The sequence below is a fragment of the Panthera onca genome, chromosome A3 (assembly GCF_046562875.1).
Source record: "Panthera onca isolate mPanOnc1 chromosome A3, mPanOnc1 haplotype 2, whole genome shotgun sequence".
Lineage (NCBI taxonomy): Eukaryota > Metazoa > Chordata > Mammalia > Carnivora > Felidae > Panthera > Panthera onca.
Genome location: NC_138341.1, coordinates 76,711,768 through 76,731,205, shown reverse-complemented (window position 1 = coordinate 76,731,205; position 19,438 = coordinate 76,711,768). Strand labels below are relative to the sequence as shown.

At 49.4% G+C, this 19,438-nt stretch overlaps 2 protein-coding genes across 5 annotated transcripts in view; one reads left to right on the top strand and one right to left on the bottom strand.

The window, feature by feature from the left end:
• The window catches only part of ABCG5 (ATP binding cassette subfamily G member 5), a 33,380-nt gene extending 32,242 nt beyond the window's left edge, over positions 1 to 1,138 (bottom strand). For 2 of the 3 annotated variants that reach the window (XM_078444425.1, XM_078444427.1), the window contains exon 1: positions 531 to 1,138. In XM_078444425.1, coding sequence (XP_078300551.1) covers positions 531 to 676 — 146 coding nt within the window. In that variant the 5' untranslated portion in view covers positions 677 to 1,138. The remainder of the gene's footprint in view (positions 1 to 530) is intronic. The other variant, XM_060607525.2, reaches the window with a different exon arrangement.
• ABCG8 (ATP binding cassette subfamily G member 8) lies at positions 1,014 to 18,743 on the top strand. 2 transcript variants are annotated; one of them, XM_060607511.3, is made up of 13 exons: positions 1,014 to 1,120; positions 6,527 to 6,628; positions 7,802 to 7,952; positions 10,376 to 10,614; positions 11,136 to 11,268; positions 11,370 to 11,639; positions 14,034 to 14,196; positions 14,286 to 14,369; positions 15,255 to 15,454; positions 15,899 to 15,975; positions 16,688 to 16,955; positions 17,924 to 18,051; positions 18,137 to 18,743. In XM_060607511.3, the coding sequence occupies exons 1-13, from the start codon at positions 1,058 to 1,060 to the stop codon at positions 18,272 to 18,274; spliced, it is 2,016 nt and encodes a 671-aa protein (XP_060463494.2). In that variant the 5' UTR covers positions 1,014 to 1,057; the 3' UTR covers positions 18,275 to 18,743. The 2 variants fall into 2 exon arrangements, with proteins under 2 accessions (XP_060463494.2, XP_060463489.2); XM_060607506.3 differs by having other exon boundaries at positions 1,015 to 1,120; positions 6,524 to 6,628.
• The last annotated feature ends 695 nt before the right edge of the window (positions 18,744 to 19,438 follow it).

Genomic DNA, 19,438 nt, shown 5'->3' with positions numbered 1-19,438 from the left:
TGCCTCTCTCTTAAATGTGCTTGCGGTTCAGTGCCCCTCTCTGTGGACGCTGGCAGGTAGTAACCGAGAAAGCTCATCTGTGTAAAACGCCTGCCTGGGAGCTGCTCTGAATACCAGCTCTCTTTGATCCTGTATTCCTTCACCAGGCTTCATTACAGTTTGTGTTGTAAGTATTCCCCAAGCCCTCTCCATCCCCATGGGGCAGGCTGTACACGGGGGAACACAAAGGAAGGGGTAAGAGGCCCAAAGCTCGGGCACATGGCAGAGCACAGCTGCCTCACTGTTAGAGCTTCCATGTCCTGCCATGGGCAAGAGGGGGGCCATTCACCATTGTTCATTTACCACTGGCAGCCCTTCCCCTCTCCTCTCTCCACCCTGATCCACTGAGGGAGCCCAAAGCCTCCATGTATGCTCCCCATTAGCAAGGAAAGCCAGCAGAGGGGGTGAGAGGCCCACTCACCTCAGGCCATGACCACAAAAACAAAGCCCAGCCTCAAGTTCCCAGCAGGAAGAAGAGGCATCAACCTTACCTGACACTGTAGGAGGCATGGAGAATGCCCAGGCTGTGTCGAGGCCTTGAACAAGCTGTCGGAACCTCCTCTGGGGAGCTCTGGGGGCCACTGTTTACTTGGAGCCCCAAGGACCCCACAGAGGTCAGAGATGGGAGTTCAGTCATCGCCAAGAGGCAGAAGAGGTGAATTTTTGGGTGGCCGGACCCTTCCTGGGGGAGCCCCAACAGAGGAGTGAGCAGCACAGTGCCCTGCTTGTTCCTCACAGGGCTCTGGAGTCCCTCTCCAGACCTTTGCAGCAGCTGGACTGGGGTTTGGTAACGGATGCCATTATCTGATGTACCTTTACCCAGAGCATGTGCACTATCTTGGCAGCAGGCAGAACACACAGCCTGTGTTTGTAGGAGGGCCTGCCTGAGAGGAGTGCTGGGAGGCACAGTGAACCAGGGCCAGAGATTGCCCAACTCTGAGAAAGAGAAAACACTGGCACAGGTAGCAGCTAAGGTGAAGGAAGCTTCAGCAAAGTGGTACAGACACCGCTGGGCCCCATGGCTGAGACAGTCCCAGAAGACAGAGGGCTGCGGAACAGGGCTGCTCCCCAGGATGCCTCCGTGAGTGATGGGCAGTCACCTCAGTCATGGGGGGTGGGGGCAAATCAGACCTTTCTTTCCTCTCTCCAGAACTTTGTTTTAACTCACCACCAGGACCACAAGCAGAGGGAGAACATGGCAGCAGGACTCTACTTCCTGGGCATCAAAGGGCTGAGGGGAGGGGATTCAGGGGTCAGGGGTGGGTGGGGGGCCTCTGAGATCACTTCCTGCCCTAAGGCACACTCCTACAGGGAAATGATGTTCCTGTTTGTTACTTGGGCTGATGCAGCTTTTTCTGAATGAGACTCCAAACAGAGATATGTTCACACACACCGGGGACTCTGCAGTGTTTCCTTCATCAGTGTGTCTGTCAGGCTCAGAGTCTCAGAGGCAGTAAACTGATGACATATGATGGCAGGCAACTTTTATGGGAATATAATAACATGACCACAACAGGCAGATATAAGACCCCAGAAAGAGGTGAAAGGGACAGACAGCAAGTCTGGGGGCCAAGAGGTTGGGGTACAAGTTCTCCACCCAAGTTACATGGAGAAATGTTTACTTGAGAAATGGCCTTTGACTAAAGTAAGGATGTGGGTGGGATTTGAAGGAGGCTAAACTGGAAGACAGAAAGGAAGCACCCCACCTCACCCCAGCCCACCTTTCCATCTTGCCTGCTGTGGGGAGGAGGGAGAGAAAGACAAGAAAGGTCTGAGGACTCCACACCCAAAAGGGAAGGCCACAGGCCACTTGGTCTGGTCCTCACTTGCTAGGATAGGACTTCAACCCAGTCCATTCCTAGTCTGCCCTGCAGCCATAACTAATAGCCAGCTCTGATCTGGGAACATGGCCAGCTCCTGCTGAGAAATGCCTCGTAGGAGCTGACTGCAGTGCTCACAGCCTGAACAGTATATAAAGTCAGTAATGGCTTTGGGGACATTTTCTGCCTAAAAGGCTGACAAATCAGCTACCACAGCATGGAATGCAAATAACTGCCCAAATCCAACATCTGGGAAAGCTTGCCATTTCCAATTTCCTTTTCTCCAATTCTGTAACTCAAGGTTCCAAGTGATAATCTTCCCCCAACATATACGGCACCTAGAACAAGAGGATGGATGAGGGATACATATCTTATGTCTAGTTATTTTAAAGTTATCAATCAAGCTAACAACTGTTAAGTTTCTATCTTCCTATTTTGACATACCTTCCTCACAACCTGAAAGGCCAGATGTAAGTTTAGAAATCCTAGGGCCTTTTGGAGCAGCAGCTAGAATGTGGTGGCACAGAGGAGCCAGCTTCTGGCTCCCTTCTCTGTCCCCTTCTCTGCCCACCCCTGTGCTACAATCTGTCCCCCTTCTCTGCCCACCCCTAGTGCAACATGTGACTCACACACCCCTATGTGGTCATGCCATCCTGCCTACCCACATTCCATTCGCTCTCCACAGACAAATGCCCCTTGGGCCTGGGGTGCCTGGAGTGGCAAGTGCCCTTGGCCCACAGTCCATGGGCAGGAGTGTGGCCAGAGGAGGACTAGAGGGGCTCAGTCCTCAGGACAAAGATGTGTAAGATCTGGTCTGAGCATTTTAATAAAGGCCCAGGCTCATCCCCTCAGCCAAGAACAAACCCTGCATGCTTTTGCACAGACACTGAGTCATCAGCACATCACTACTACTCAAGGGCATGGATTCCTCATCTTAGAAAAAGGAACTTGGGCTCTGTGCTCCCTAAGTTCCCTTCTAATTTGTGCTTCTGACTCAGGCATTTGATCAGAAGTTAATACAAGGAGAAATTACAATGTAGCCCAGCAGGAGCTGAACAGGTTACCTACAAATAAACCTGCTTTTGCTTTTTTGGATGTCACCTGTCAGAAATTTAAGTGATATTCTGACAGTCATACTGATTAAGATGTCAACTGAATAGATATTTAAGTATTTGAAAAATACAGAGAATTTGTCAAAACCTCAAAACCTAATAAATCCATCCTGGGAGTCAAGGAAATACTTAAAAATGGAGCAGAGGCTGTCTCCAACCCAGAAACGAATTCTCTTCCTCTGAAAGTTGTGCTGCATGTGTAGCTCCAGGAAGTCACAATCCCCCCTTTTTCTTTTTAACGTTATTTTTGAGAAAGAGAAACAGAGCACGAGCCAGGGAGGGGCAGAGAGAGAGGGAGACACAGAATCCAAAGCAGGCTCCAAGTTCTGAGTTGTTAGCACAGAGCTGGAGGCGGGGCTCAAACCCACGAACCAGGAGATCACCACCTGAGCCAAAGTCTGCTGCTTAACCAACTACAGGTGACCCAGAAGTCATGGTCCCTTGATGGCAGCTGAGGTCCCTGGCTGCCTGTGCCCAACCTACTTAGCCTAAGATGAGGGGTACTGCCCACCCCCCAGCAACAGGGAGCACCTCTTTCCTTTTATCTGTCTTCCTATTGTGACACCTCTTTCCCCAGGGCCCCAGCATGCTCCACCTTTCCAAAGCACTTATCTGGAAAGTGGAACCCACTCAGGCATTAGGTCACCTGCACATATTGCTCCAGAGCCCAAAATGTCCAATGTCCCTTTCTTAGCTGCCCCTCCACTTGAAATATAACCTGGCCAGGTGTTAGTTCACAGAAGCAATTTCTAAGCTGAGTCATATCTTATATCAATCGACTTAATGTCCCTCCTGCAGATGTTTACTTTTTATAACCAAACAAATAAGCATCTTATGTTAGCTCAATGAGTCTCTCAGTAATTGCCAGAATTTCTGATAGTTTAATAGAATTAAATGGAGAAACTAGGCAGTATGAGTGCTAGTGGTGGAAGTGGTGAGCAAGGGTCAGGTGCAGGGTTGACCTGCCTGAAATTCAGCACCTTCTGTAGCTGGCCTAAATCTCCCCCAGGAGAGATCTCCCTTTCCATCTCTGAGGGCACAGACCTTCACCCCTCCTCCATCTCCATAGCCAGCTCCTGCCTTGGAGGCATTGGCACTTGAGGGGCTAGGTGGGAGTACTACTCTGGAGTTCTACTCAAAGGTTCATTCTCTTAGATGGAAAACAAACTTTGAGATAGTTCAGATCAGCTGAAAAAACAGTGATCTCTTATGTACCTGCAACTTAACTACCAAGAACTGTGAAGTTCACTCCCCTCGTTCTTCCCTGTACCCTTCTCTCTTGCATTCCTCTCTATTCCACAGAGATAGTCCTTCTGCTAAAGTAGGTATTCAGGTTTCCCAGTTTCTTCTGTATAATTTAGGATCTTTATGGTAATAATTCTAACATCAGATAAGATAAGTAGCCATGGTCTGCTGTTTTCATACTGCCCTGCAATTCTGGGGACTACTCACTGATAGTTACTGTCATAGATGACCACCTGTATTGATCTTCCATTTCTGTGGTCCTTTCCAAGGACTTCTGACCTCTGCCACTACAGGGGAAGTTTGACAGAGACTTTTGGAGACTATTTTCACATAATGTAAGTCATTTTATTTTCACACAAAGCACATGTAGGCATTGTGTACACAGTATAAATATACCCTGAATGGATGCATGAGGTCAGCCTGCTCTACACCTGGCCTGTCTTGCTCCATCTTGACCACCTGTCCCATTCATTAAAATCTAAGCTTTTCTGGGGCACCTGGGTAGCTCAGTTGGTTGGGCATCTGACTTTGACTCAGGTCATGATCTCATGGTTTGTGGGTTTGAGCCCTGCATCAGGCTCTGTGCTGACAGCTCAAAGCCTGGAGCCTGCTTTGGATTCTGGGTCTCCCTCTCTGCCCCTCCCCTGCTCACATTCTGTCTCTGTCTCTCTCTCAAAAATAAACATTAAAAAAACCTTTTTTAATCTAAGTTTCTTTGCATGATGACAGATGGTAACTACACATATTGTAGTGACTTTGCAGTGTACACAAATCTTAAATTGTTGTGTTGTGCACCTGACACTAGCATAATGTTATATACCAATTTTACCTCAATAAAAAGTTTAAGTTTCTCAGAGACCATCTTTTTCACTGTCATATCCCAAACTCCAAACTTGTAGCATCATGTGGGCTCCCAATAAGTATTGGATGCTTGCTTGCTTACTTGACTGAACACATCAGTGCGTGAGTGGCAGCTCTGAGGAGGAAACATCATGGGGTCAACTGGAACTTGTTAAAAAATACACTTTTTCCTGCACTAAGAAACAAAAGGAAAAATTGTATGCATTTAAAAACGGAAACCTGAGGGGCACCTGGGTGGCTCAGTTGGTTAAGTGTCTGACTTTGGCTCAGGTCATGATCTCATGGCTCTTGAGTTTGAGCCCCACGTCAGGCTCTATGAGGACAGCTCAGAGCCTGAAGCCTGCTTCAGATTCTGTCTCCCTCTCCCTCTGCCCTTCCCTGCTCATGCTCTGTCGCTCTCTCAAAAATAAACATTAAAGGGGTGCCCGGGTGGCTCAGTTGGTTTGAGTGTCTGACTTCGGCTCAGGTCATGATCTCACAGTCTGTGAGTTCGAGCCCCGTGTCGGGCTCTGTGCTGACAGCTCAGAGCCTGGAGCCTGCTTCTTCGGATTCTGTGTCTCTCTGCCCCTCCCCCGCTCATGCTCTGTCTCTCTCTCTCTCTCTCTCTCTCTGTCAAAAAGAAACATTAAAAAAAAAAAAAATAAACATTAAAAAAAATAATAAAATAAAAATGGAAATGTTAGTAGGCAGGTTCTTCTTCTGGGGGAGCCTCAATAATTTAAATGATTGAATTGATAAAAATGGAAGGAATTTAGATATGCTGATAGCTAATACCATTCAAAGGTATCAGTGATACCACAAAACATCGATTTACTTGATGTACAAATACAACGTCACACCAACAACAGCAACAAGATATTGACAATGACGATGACATAACAATGGTGCTTCTTCCAAAATCATCTTGAATGGCTTTGTTATGCAAAACTCCTCATTTAAATAAGATGCAACTTTTCTAAGGATTGTGTCTTCCAAATATTGAGCACTAGTTTTTTGATAGCTGCATCCCTTCACATACCAGGTATGGGAAGTCTGTTTGGCATCAGGAAATAGTAAGTCAGAGGCAGGGAAGAGAAAAGTTAAGGACATGCCCCAGCTAAGGTCTCCCCAAAGCATAGCAGCTCACAAAGCTCTCTCTAGTCCAGAGTCTGGGTCTCATCCACCATAGGGTGCCTGGGTTCGGGCTCCACCAATTTGGGTTGAGGTTCTCTGGAGCCAGGAGCTGTGCTAGAGGGAAGCCGCAAAGCTCCCTCTGAAGGGAAAAAAAGATTGCCCTCACTGATGCTCCTATTTTCTCAGAGCCCTTGGGCTCTATCTGCCTAAACCCTTGTTGCCAGTTCAGGATCTCAACCACACTAGCTGCTCTCACCTCTTGGGTCTCCTCCCTGTTTTCTCCTAAGTCCTAAGTGGCTTTTGAAGAAGCCCCTCACCTGTCATGTTTCTCAGCAGGGCCTCCAGGACAGCTTGTTCTCCTCTGAAAATGACAGCAGCCTATACTTCACCTACAGTGGCCAGTCCAACACCTTGGAGGTCCAGGATCTCAGCTACCAGGTAGAGGCATACCTGAGGACAAGGTGGGAGGAGTGGGCAGGGAAGGCCAAATGATTCCCCAAGTGGAAGGTAAGGGTGAGCCCATCCTGAGGGCCCTCTGCCAAGTTGATGCCTCACATGTTGGGTGAAAGTACCACAAGACTTCCTTCAGCTATATATACTGTAGCTGGAAGTTGAGAGGCATTAGAGAACAAGACCTCTGTTAAAACATAAAGAAATTATGTGATCCTGTTGGGGAAAAAACAAATCTCTCAAACTTTAACTTCAGATTTTGAAGTAAGTTAAGACTTTTGGGAAAGTTACAAAAATAGTACAGAGTTTCCATGTAACCTTTGCCCAACTTCCCCTAATGTTAACATCTTGCATACCCAGAGCAAAATAATGAAAACCAAGAAATTAACAATGCCGTGACGCTATTCACTAAACTACAGACTTTCAGGTTTCACTAAACTATAGACTTTCAGGTTTCACCAGCTTCGTGTTTTGTTATTTGTTTGCTTGCAAAGTACACTGTCCCTGGAGCTAATAAAATATCCAAAGTGCAAGGACTCCTGGTCTTTCAGAGGCTCTGAAGGACCCCCTGGTCAGATTCAAGACCCCATTTACCAGACCTCCTTGGGGGTAGACCCTGGCAGTTCAGATGGAATATGCTGGGGGGTGCAGAATGGTAAACTTCAGAGGCCCAACTCTGGCTTCCTGTGAATGTGAATTAGGACAAGCTAATGAGCCTCACCATAAGCATTTTCTGTTCTGCCACTTGTTAGCTGTGCGACCTTGAACAAGTAACTGCTCTGAGCCTCACCTGTAAAAACAGCGATTATAATGGTACCTATGTTATAGGTCTGCAAGGAGGACTGAATGGGATAATAAATAGAGATTTACACAATGCCTTGCACGTAATAAACATTTAACAAATCATTAGTAAATTATCATTAACTGAAGAACTGAAGACATTGTTTTGCTTTATGTTTTCGTTTCCATTCTGCTATTACACATGCTTCCCATGTCTTAACTTCAGACTTGGAAATGGCAGCTTCAGGTTCTCAGCATGGTAGGTGGGGGCCCCTCAGGCCTTTTGTGCAACAGCAGGAGGATGTCTCCTGTACAGTTGAACAGAAGTTGCTGAAACCTTCTATTCCGCCCTCTGAAGAACCTTGCAATATCTCCCCACAGGTGGACATGGACTCCCAGGTGCCCTGGTTTGAGAAGCTGGCTCAGTTCAAGATGCCTTGGGCATCTCACAAGGATTCTTGTGAGCTGGGCATCCAAAATCTGAGCTTCAAAGTGAGGAGTGGGCAGATGCTGGCCATCATAGGGAGCTCAGGTACCATTAAGGGCAAACAGTGAGGCGATGGGTTCTGTCTCTTCTGGAATGCAGAATGGTCCCTCAGACAGATGGATGCTTCTCACAGAATTCTTTGCTGACTAGTAGAATAACCATAGCAGAGTGGGTGAGAAGCACAGGTTCTGGGTCAGGTGGACCTGGGTTCAAATCCCAGTTCAAGTCCCTCCATTTACTAGCTGTCAGATAGCTGCCACCATTATGAATCATGAGTGTGCCTCTTGAAGCTGCATCCAGAGCAAAAACCTTTGTAAGATCTTCAGAATTGAATGTTCTTCTCAGGGGACTCTTCCATGCCAGGAGCATTCATTCACTCTTCTCCCACAACCTGGTAGGCACAGCACCCACCACAGCTCCCACTTCTTTGAGAGTCCCTCCAAGTCTTAGTGCAGCCTTCAACCATCTGCAAAGATCCAGAATCTTGGAGTGCCTCAGAGTGACTTCTGCAAGCCAAACTTAAAATTATGCAATGCTAAAGCTGAAAGGGGTCTTGGAGAATGGTGTTCACTCTCTCCACTGTATTATTTCTTTCTCCTTACCAGTCTGGAAGCCTCTTTAATGGAGGGTTTTTAAGTTATCTGGTCCTCAATATTTCTAGAGTGTCCTCCTGTCCCTCGCCCCAACATATATGAACACCTTCATTTAACAGATGGGGAGACTAAAGTCTAGACAAAGTGAGTGATTCACCTAAGGGCATACATTTAATGCAGAGCTGGAACTAGAACTTTGGTCTTCTGATTCTCATATCAAGGTGTTTCTCTTTTAGATGGTGTTAGACAGAACACTTTATTCTTTTTGATTAATCATTTCCAGAAGTAAAGATTACTGAACTTTTGAACATCTCCAATTTTTTAGTCTTCTGATAAGAAAATTCTGTTTATTGTCTAACCAAAGATCAAACAAGATAATGTATGTCAATGCACTTTGTAACTGAAATAACACCACAGGTCAAGTCCTGCCCACTTTTGGCTCTGCCTCTGCAATTCTTATCTAAAAAAGAAAACAGACACTTCAGAAGCCAATTTTGTTTTTGTTTGTAACTCCTGGTGGCTTTTCCTGTTATATTTGCTTTTCTTCATGAACTGAGAATCTGGGAGATACACGGGCCTTCCAAGGCACTTCCATAAAGCCTAAGAGTCCCCACAATTTATACTCGCTACACATGACCCTGCAGGGTTAGCATCCCTGAGGCAAGTGAAGTTTGGAGAGGCTGAGCAGTCTCCAGGACTCTTGACTCTAGGTTCAGTGTTGTTTAGCTTCAGGTTTACTTGACTGAATTTATTTAAATGATTTCTTAGAAACACTTATCAATTAGGGGCACCTGGGTGGCTCAGTCAGTTCTAAGCATCTGCTCTTGGTTTTGGGTCAGGCGATGATCTCATGGTTTGTGAGTTCGAGCCCCACATCAGGCTCTGCACCACTAGCGTGGAGCCTGCTTGGGATTCTCTCTCTCTCTCCCTCTCTCACTGTCCCTCCTGTGCTCTCTTTCTTCTTCTCTCTCAAAATAAATAAACTTTTTTTTAAAAGAAACACTTAACAGGGCGCCTGGGTGGCTCAGTCGGTTAAGCATCCGACTTCGGCTCAGGTCATGATCTCATGGTCCGTGAGTTCGAGCCCCGCGTCGGGCTCTATGCTGACCACTCAGAGCCTGGAGCCTGTTTCAGATTCTGTGTCTCCCTCTCTCTCTGCCCCTCCCCCGTTCATGCTCTGTCTCTCTCTGTCTCAAAAATAAACGTTAAAAAAAAAAAATTTTTTTTTAAATAATAAAAAAAGAAACACTTATCAATTATACTTCCTGAGGCTTAACAAAGAATAAAACAAATTATGAAGACTCATTATAATTTATAATAAATCCAAACAGCCTCAGGCATTTTGGCTGCTTCTGTAGAATCAGCAGTAGTGGCAGCAGTGTTTGCCAATGGAGTTTACGGAATTGGAGATTCCAGCCAACTGAATGCCTTTGGTGTTCTCTCCTGATTCATGGAAGGTCTCTCCAGTTGCACTAGGCGGTCTCCACAGCAAAGGCCACCCACACCTCTCCTAAAGTGCTGTTTAGGAAAGTGGACTTCCCACTTGGACTGGGAACCCCAGTGTCCCTGTGAATACTGACAAAGTCCCCTGCCATCTCAGAGCCTGGATCCACTAGTTGAGCGGCTTGAACCCCCGACATTAATGTACCTCCAGCTCCCCAAAGGTGTTCAAGTTGGCTGCAGGTGAAAGCCCTGGAGCTCCAGGTGCTGAGGCTGACCCATCCGGGTCCAAGAGCTGTGCCACTTTCTCTAGGGCCTCGGTCACTTCTGAAAGGACAGAGAAGTCCAGGGTGGTTGAAAGAGTGTGCGGGCAGCCAGGGCTTCCAGGCTAGCGCCCGCAGCTCTGCTCTCAGGAGGTCTCTGGCGGCTTCGCAGGGTGTGGGAGAGCCTCTTTACTGGACGTGATCACCGGGAGAAGCCACGGCGGCAAAATTAAGTCAGGTCAAATCTGGATCAACGGGCAGCCCAGCACGCCTCAGCTCGTGAGGAAGTATGTGGCCCATGTGCGCCAGCACGACCACCTGCTCCCCAACCTAACCGTCCGCGAGACCCTGGCTTTTGTTGCCCAGCTACGCCTGCCCAGAACCTTCTCCCAGGCCCAGCGTGACAAAAGGGTAACTGCCTGACCCTGGTGACCCCAAGAAGCCATGACATCCTTCCCCTTGTCGACCTTCCCCCCCCTGCCTCAGGGCCCAGTCACAGGTCAACTCTAAGCAGCCCAGCTCGCCATCCTTCCATAGGTACCCTGCCCTCTGTCCGCCTTTAAACCCCACATCCTTCTGTAAGCCGCCTACGCCCTGGCCGGGTCCCTTCACAGCACAGGACAAAACGTGAGAGGAGTGTCTACCTGTTTTCCGGTCCTCCGTGTGGGCAGAGTGCCCTGCTGTCCTGTCCCCAGGTCGCGGCCAGGTTCCCAACATGGCGCCGCCCTCGGCGCGTGAGAGCCACTCAGGATATGCAGAAAAAATGCAGGAGCAAACACTGCATGGGGCAGCGAAGGCTACAGCACAAACCCACCCGGAGGGGGTGGGGCGGGGGGCAAGGGTGGGCAGCCGCTTTCTACTCCAGGACAGCACCCACGTAACCTGGAGCGAGGCGGGCAGCGCCGCGCCTAAACCTACGTCCTCCCGCGCAGGTGGACGATGTGATTGCGGAGCTGCGCCTGCGCCAGTGCGCCCACACGCGCGTGGGCAACGCGTACGTGCGGGGCGTGTCTGGGGGCGAGCGGCGCAGAGTCAGCGTCGCGGTGCAGCTCCTGTGGAACCCAGGTGAGGGGGCGGGGAGGAGGGTGGACAGAGGCGCCCCCGCGGCTTGGCTCCCACCAGCCACAGTCCTGCCGGCTCACTAGGCCCCTGTCTCCGCTGGGAAGGAATCCTCATTCTGGATGAGCCCACCTCCGGCCTCGACAGCTTCACGGCCCACAACCTGGTGAAAACGCTGTACCGCCTGGCCAAAGGCAACCGGTTGGTGCTCATCTCCCTCCACCAGCCTCGGTCTGACATTTTCAGGCTTTTTGATTTGGTCCTCCTGATGACGTCCGGCACCACCATCTACTTGGGGGCAGCCCAGCACATGGTGCAGTATTTCACAGCCATCGGCCACCCCTGTCCTCGCTACAGCAACCCTGCAGACTTCTATGGTGAGCCCCCAAGCAGCGCCCCCCCTTCCCCCTCCCCCCCCCCCCCCCCGAAGCTCCAGCAGGGCCTGATGGAGAGCTTCAGGAGGGAAGCTGTCAGAGGTTTCAGGGGAGTAGGATATAGGAGCAGGGCGGCCCAGCGGGCTGGAGAATGTGTGTCACTTTGCCAAGTATCAAATACTAGAAACAAGGGCCCAAGAAAATCCAGCTTCTGACATAGCCACTCTTGTGTGCATGATAAGAAACCTGTGAGTTCCAAAGTGGGTGGTGGGGGGATAGAATTCAAGAGGGTTTGGGTCAATTTTCTAGAATTGTGGTCTTTATTCAGACTCTTTAGGGAAATTTAGGAGGCCACCTGGAAATCTTCAAGCTGTGCCCTGGTGCCCCCGCAGAGGCAGGGAGCCTGAAAGCACTGTATAGTGGAGGGACCCCAGGGCCCGGAGAGTTCAGGGCCTTTTGGAGGTCTTGGTCAATGAGGCACTAGGTCTGAAAATTGCTTTGTCACCCCCAGAAAGGCCTTCCTGCTGAGGGTCCTGAGCCCTCAATTGTATAGCCCTCAGGGAAAGCGTGAGCTGGTTCCTGGACAGATAGTTCCTTTGTTCCTGGAGAGATAGTTGCCTTTACAGGTGTGTGACCCGAAAGCGGATCCCTGGACCCTGAATGCTGAGGCGTGCCATGGCTGCTGGCCAGGCCACACAGCTTTACCAGGGCGGCTGGGGGGAGGGGGCGGGGAGACAGTAGCTGTGGCTTGTCCAATATGCCACCTGGAGCCCCAGCCTTCCTCCCAAGATGGCCCAGTGTAGCAAGGCCTCACCAATAACCATGACAACAGGGACCATGTCCTTGAGGGCAGACATTGGGCCCAAAGGCACCAAGCTACAGAGGGTGTCCCTTTGACTCTCACAGCCCTGTCAGGCCAAGGCCATTTCCATCCATACAGATGAGAAGACAGAAGTCTGAAGAGTTAAACCTTTGGCAGAGAATTTGTAAGACGCAGAACTGGGACTCCCAGCCAGTGTGTCCAGCCCCCAACTTGACTCCTGGCCCTGGGCCCACATCCTCCTGTCAGCATCCAGTGCTCTTCCCCACCCCAGGGGGACTCTCTCCAGTCTGCCAGCCCTTGCCCTGTGCACTCACAGCGTGTGAACTCACATAGAGGTCACCCTCCCTCCCAGTGCTCAGGAGCCAGCTTGGCTTCCTGGCAGCGTATCATCCTGAGGCTAGCCATTTCCAGATAAAGGGGGCAGAGGGCATCTGTCAACCTGGCCACGGGAGCAACATGCAGTAACTCCAGAGCGGGGTTACCAGAAGTCAAATGCCTAGAACAGACCTGAACAGAAGTTTTTCTTTATTTTATATTTTTATCACTTTTGGTGGGGGGCTCTTGCCTACCACCTACCAATCTGGGGTACAGGGCCTGGCAGTACCCAGAGAATCTGGTGTTCTGATCTACAGCCCTGCACACCAAGGAGACATGTTGCATTTTACAAGACCGCTCCTAGACATTATCCTGCCATGGGACGTGTCATGAAAATGGTAGGAAGGAAGAGACAGAGTTTAAGAGGAGAAATGGAGGGAGGTGAGCCACCCTCCAGCCTGCAGTGAGGCTGGGTTCAGAAGGGTCCTGGTGGTGACTGGGTGGATGTGCCTTTCTGACATCGCAGGAGCCCCATGAGAGTAGAGCTGTGGCTGGGACTACCAGATGCTCCCCACAAGTAACATAGAGGTGGGTGCACAGTAGCCTGGTTCTCCAGCTGGTCATGCCAGCTCCTTCCCCTGGAGGGCGGTGACAACTCTGCTTAGAGTTGGCCAGACATTGGCAACCTCCAGCCAAAACATTCTCCCCTTCTAGACAGGTTGCTTAGGGAGCCAAATTACTAATCTACAGTGAGAACTAGAATTTCCCAGTGCCCAGACTTCCCAGCTGTCCTATGGCCAGCCTCCCTTCCCCTCATGGGTAGAAGGCACACCTGGAAGGCTGAGTCCCTGTCACAAGCTTTAATGGCTTGAGCTGGAGTCAGGGCATAACTGTGTCATGACCTTTGGCTCCAAAGGCCCAGTGCATCCTGTCCTGTCCTAGGGATGTCCCCATAATGAGCCTGGGTGTTGGGATGGAGGCCAGGGCCCACAGGGCCTCTGCTGTTGCCTTTTCCCTGAAGCAGGCTTTCCCTTGAAGTGGATGTGGCTAGGCCCAGCACGGGGGAGGCCAGCCCTGGGTATCTCTCTGCCTCTCTCTGCTTTTCCCATCACTTCATGGTCTACCCTCACAGGGTGGGGAGCATGTCCCAGAACCTCCAAGGGCTGACCAGTGTTGTGAGCTGGCCTTGCAGTGAGCTCCTCACCTGTGAGCAGGTGCAGAGACCTGGCCACACATGGCCCCACATCCTCTACTTACAGTGAACTTGACTAGCATCGACAGGCGAAGCAGAGAACAGGAAGTGGCCACCAGGGAGAAGGCTTGGTCCCTTGCAGCCGTGTTCCGAGAAAAAGTTCGTGGCTTCGATGACTTTCTGTGGGGAGCGGAGGCAAAGGAGCTGGGTGAGGGCACTTGCCTGGAGAGGTAAGGCAGGCCAGGGTGGCTCTGGGTGGAGAGCTCCTTGCAGAAGGCAGCTGCCCCCATGTCCCATGACACCCTCTGCCTCTTGACAGCCAGGCCCTCCCCCAGGACACTCACCAGCCCCTGACTTCCACTGAGCTGCCTGGCCCTGTGCAGCAGTTTACCATGCTGATCCGGTAATTATCTGCCATTTCATCCCACCACCACCTCCCCTACCCCAGACCTCTTTATTGTGTCAAATTAAGCCCTTTCTATCTAAAGTGAATTTGAAGGAGAAAGCAAAAGGTAGAATTCTTAAAAACCAGTATCGTCAAGACTAGCACTAGCTCTCTCTGTATAATACAGAACACTCCTATTACTTTTATTCTTTAAACAAAATCAAAATGTTCTTATTGGCTGAATGATTGTAGAAATTACATAGGATCATTATGAAAAATTCAGACAATACAGGAGAACCTCAGTGGAAGGAGAAGGTCTCCTGTTAGGCCAGCCCTCAGAGTAAACGAGACCCAAGTGTTTGGTGGGTGATATTCCCATGCACACAAGCATTGTAATTCATAAATGGGATCATACTCTGCATATGGTTCTGTAACCATTTTTTTGTTTTTGGTTGCACATAGAATAGGCCTGTACCTGTCATCCGGTTAGGTCTTCCTCAGCATTCCAATCTAGCCATAATTCATTTTCCTGCAAACTGTATATTGATGGTCAGATTTTTTTCAGGCTTATGCTATGACAAGTAACACTGCAACAAACATCCTTGTAGGTGCATCTTTACACACGTGATTGGTTATTTCCTTAAGATAATGTGTTTAAGTAAAATTGCAAGGCTGATACACTGATAGTAAAGTAACAATTGTTTATTATGCACATACGGTGAGACAGATGCTTTCATCCACGATCTCATTTGAGCCTCAGAATCCTTGTGAGGGGGGTACTGCTGTTCCCCCATTTTATGAGAGAGTAAAGTGAGGCTTTCATCCATGCATAGACAGAAGGGCATTGCTAGTGTCACGGGGCTGGTGTATGTTATTCCCTTGGCACCTCTTTTGTTTTTTAAGTCGTCAGATTTTCAACGATTTCCGAGACCTGCCAACTCTCCTCATCCATGCAGCAGAGGCCTGCCTGATGTCCCTGGTCATTGGGTTCCTCTATTATGGCCATGGGGCCATCAAGCTCTCCTTTATGGACACAGCTGCCCTCTTGTTCATGATTGGAGCTCTTATCCCTTTCAACGTGATTCTGGATGTCATATCCAAATGTGAGTGTGCCTTGCTCTCTGTGACCCACACCCGGAGCAACCAGAGGACACGGTGGTAGTCACCCCTCTGAGCTGGTCCAAGGCCGACCTCTGTTCCTCCAAACTCCTGGGGAAAATGGGTTTGCTGACTGTTTTCACCATGATTGTGAAATAAAAGAAGATGATGATTTTTAAGGTTCGCACATTAATATTAGTATGCAAATGAACACAGAGTGCCAAGCAGTCTTAGACATGCCTATAATAGCGGGATTTATATTTGACAGCAGTTCATAAGTTACAGAATTACAAACACCTTAAATTAGGATGGTTTAACTCTGCCTGCTTTTTAAAAATAGGAGACATTTAGGCCACAGGAATATTTACAATTGTACTAAAAGAGACTCAAAAACAGAAACACTGAAAATTAATGTCACTTTTTCATTCTCCTTTTCTCCCCTTTTTTAGGTCACTCAGAGAGGGCAATGCTTTACTATGAACTAGAAGACGGGCTGTACACTGCTGGTCCATATTTCTTTACCAAGGTGACTGGTCAGGGCTGAGAGCAAGTTACCAGGTGGGGGTGCAGGGACAGAGAAAGCTACACTGCATTGTACAGAAGCTCCAGAGTAGTATTTTGCTGAACCAGGGGCCATGCATCATCTATGGTTGCTGCTGTCACGTTCCCTAGGGGGTTATAGAGACTTGCTATTTTTTAAACATTTACCCGAAGACCAGGACTGTAGACCAAGAGTGATACTTTCCTGGTCAGCAGAAATCTGAAAAAAGAAAAGAAAAGATGGGAAACATCCAGCATACTTTACCTCTCCAGTCTCCCCACATCTCCAGGAAGCAGGTCAGCAGGTGTTACTGTACTTATTTCCAGGAAGTAGAGGCTCAGAGATGTTATACGGCTGTCTCAAAGCCCCACAGCTATTTGGTCTGGGCAGGCAGGGTGGGGACTTTGAAACAGGAGAATAGATACACAACTGCCATTTTCACCAGGCCACGCTGCTTCCGCGGGGGAAACTGTTCTGAACTCTCCCAGATGGAGCACGTGGCATCTGCAGTGGGAAACCAGCAGTGAGCTCACGTTCCAGGGTCCCATGGGCCCCTCACGGGCCCTCCTGCTGCAGTCTGGCTATTAGCAGGAGGGAAGGTTGACATCCTTGAGGGTTACACTATCTTCAAACATTTAAAGAACAATTGGCAATGAAGGCATTAGCTCCACGTCCTTGCAAGGGCTATTCTTTGCAGATCTTAGGGGAGCTTCCAGAGCACTGTGTCTACATCATAATCTATGGGATGCCCATCTACTGGCTGGCTAACCTGCGCCCGGGCCTGGAGCCCTTTCTACTGCACTTCCTGCTGGTGTGGCTGGTGGTCTTCTGCTGCAGGATCATGGCCCTGGGTGCCGCTGCCCTGCTCCCCACATTTCATACATCCTCCTTCTTTGGGAATGCTCTCTACAACTCCTTCTACCTCACCGGGGGCTTCATGATAAGCTTGGATAACCTGTGGATAGGTAAGGCGTGCTCCCCTCCCCTGGTCAAGCTTTTTGAGGCCTTCTGGGGTTGGATGAAGCCTATATTCACTTGGGGATGAGGACTCATCACTTAGATCCATTTAAAGCCTGGTTTTTCTGGGAGCAGGTGTCCTTGCCAACTGTCCTGTGTGTCAAAGGAATGTCTCCATGAGAGGGTGCAGATGGCACCTTCCCATATCCCTCAGCTGACACTTGGAAGCCACCCTTGACTCTCACTCTCCACATTCACCTGGGAGTCAGGTTAATTCTGCCTCCCACATCTTTCTCAGATCTGTCGCCTTGCCTGATCTCCCCCAGCCCTGGCCTTACTGTCTGGTGTCAGACCACAGCTATGGTCTCTGTGACCCTGATCCCTCCACATCCCTCTCGACCCTTGCCCATGGAAAGGGCTTTTTGTAAGGCGGAAATCCATGTTGCTGCTTTGCTTGAGTCCTCTAGTTAGGGCTGCTGACTCTCCACTGCCTCCACCTAGCTCTTCTGAAGTCCCCAACACCCTCCATGCACTCACATCTGAGCCTGTGAGGCTCTTCTCTGTAGGGCGCCATTCCCCCATTTCCACAGCTGCTCTCTTCTGCCAGGCCTTTCCTGACCATTCGGGGCAAGTTTGTTCCTTCCTCCTACTCCTAGCTCTGTGATACCACCATTGGGTCAGGGCACAGACTCAGAAATGTCAGTTGTACCTCCATGGAGCTGAGAACATGCTGGGACATTTAATAAGTTACTCTCTCAAATTGTTACCAATCAAACGTGTGGTGACTCCTGTAGCCACTTGGACCTTCTGTCCCAATCCATGTCCCAAGCTACCCCTCTCGCCCTTTTGCCTTCTCCCTGCCCTCCTGCTCCCTCAGGGACCTTGCTGCCCTTGCGTAAGAGCCCCATCTCCAGGAGTGTTTCCCAGGGAGCAGGTGGTTAGCCTGTGTGAATAACATGAGTCTCGCTATTTTCAGTGCCCGCTTGGATTTCCAAAGTCTCCTTCCTCCGCTGGTGTTTTGAAGGGCTGATGCAGATTCAGTTTAAAGGGCACACTTACCATATGGCCATCGGCAACCTCACCATCCCTATCCGGGGAGACGTAGTAAGTAGCTGAGGCCTTCGACTCTAAAAAGATAACATTCATCTGAACGTCTTCTCAGTGGGTTTACTGATATCTGTGTCCCCAGATCCTCAGCTCCATGGGCCTGAACTCATACCCGCTCTACATCATCTACTTCATCCTTATTGGCATCAGTGGTGGCTTTGTGATCCTGTACTATGTGGCCCTGAGATTCATCAAACAGAAGTCCAGTCAAGACTGGTGATTCATGCCCAGACTGCTGCTTGCTGGTGGGGACTCTAGGAGACCTTTCAACTGCACTCCTTTCCTTCCTCCCAAGGAGCCCCATCCCGGGCACCAGGAGGACAGCACAGGGAGCTCAGCTACACCAGCCCTCAATGTGCAGTGGCACAGGCTGGCCACAGGATGGCAGTAGAATAAAGACAGTGGAAGGGGATTTCTGATCACTGGCCAGAGCTTGCGATTTCTGGGAATGAAAACCATACTTGGGGACATCTACAATGTTGCTTATTTATTTCCTTTTCGTATGTATTTATATAGGCAACTCAGTGCAAGATGGGAGCGAGTTAGGAATGAATTGAGTAGGCTGTGTGGGAACTGGTAGGATCCATAGGAATCAATAACAATGCCTAGCAAAATGTTTGGCCTCGTCTTCCAGGATCCTCAAACTCTGTGTTAAGTCACTCTCAATACAGAAGATGACCTAAAACATACCGGTGAGATGCCATTCTTTTTGTGTGGGATCATGGGCTCCAAAAGCCAAACTGAACAATTAAAGATTTATTGAACATCTGATCTATACCAGGGACAGCTCAAAACACTTATGTGGAGGAGTATCCTAGAATTCTCAACCCTTTGAGGGGTGGTATCCCATTTTATAGATGAGGAAACTGAGGCAAAAATTCAGTTTGCTAGGTAAGGTCACATGGCTACTATGTGGTAGAGTCCAATGTGGGGGTTGGAAAGCCTTGGAGGCCTTTAGGAGTTGGAGGACAAAAGGCAAGTCCTGAGCCACTGTAAGGCTTGGAAATTCTAAGAAGGCTCTAAAAGATGAAGATGGTTGTAGAGGCTGTGTGAGCTCAGCCAGGCCTCTCAGAGTTGCCTCTCACTGGCCCTGGCTGGGTCTGAGGACCAGTGTTGAACCTTTCACAGTGGCCAGGGTACGGGATAGATGACACCCAGGTTACGTGCTTCGTTGCCTGGGCACTGAGGACCATCTGATCCAAAACAGGAACACCAAGGGGAGCAGATTGTTCCCAAAGGAAACACCACAGTCTGGGACCAAAAAAAGGGAGGAAGGTGAGTGGGAGGCAAATAGTAAAGGTTCACCCCAGGTTTCCTTGGGCCCTTACTACTAACTGCTCTGGACAGGCAGCATGGGTCTTAACCTCGGAGCTGCTCCGACAGG

Excerpts from the sequence above, each read along its gene's own strand:
- ABCG8 (XM_060607506.3), top strand. The coding sequence starts at position 1,058 with ATGGCTGAGACAGTCCCAGAAGACAGAGGGCTGCGGAACAGGGCTGCT. Across the intron at positions 15,455-15,898 it reads TCTGGATGTCATATCCAAAT|GTCACTCAGAGAGGGCAATG; the intron begins GTGAGTGTGCCT and ends CCCCTTTTTTAG. Across the intron at positions 16,956-17,923 it reads CTTGGATAACCTGTGGATAG|TGCCCGCTTGGATTTCCAAA; the intron begins GTAAGGCGTGCT and ends CGCTATTTTCAG.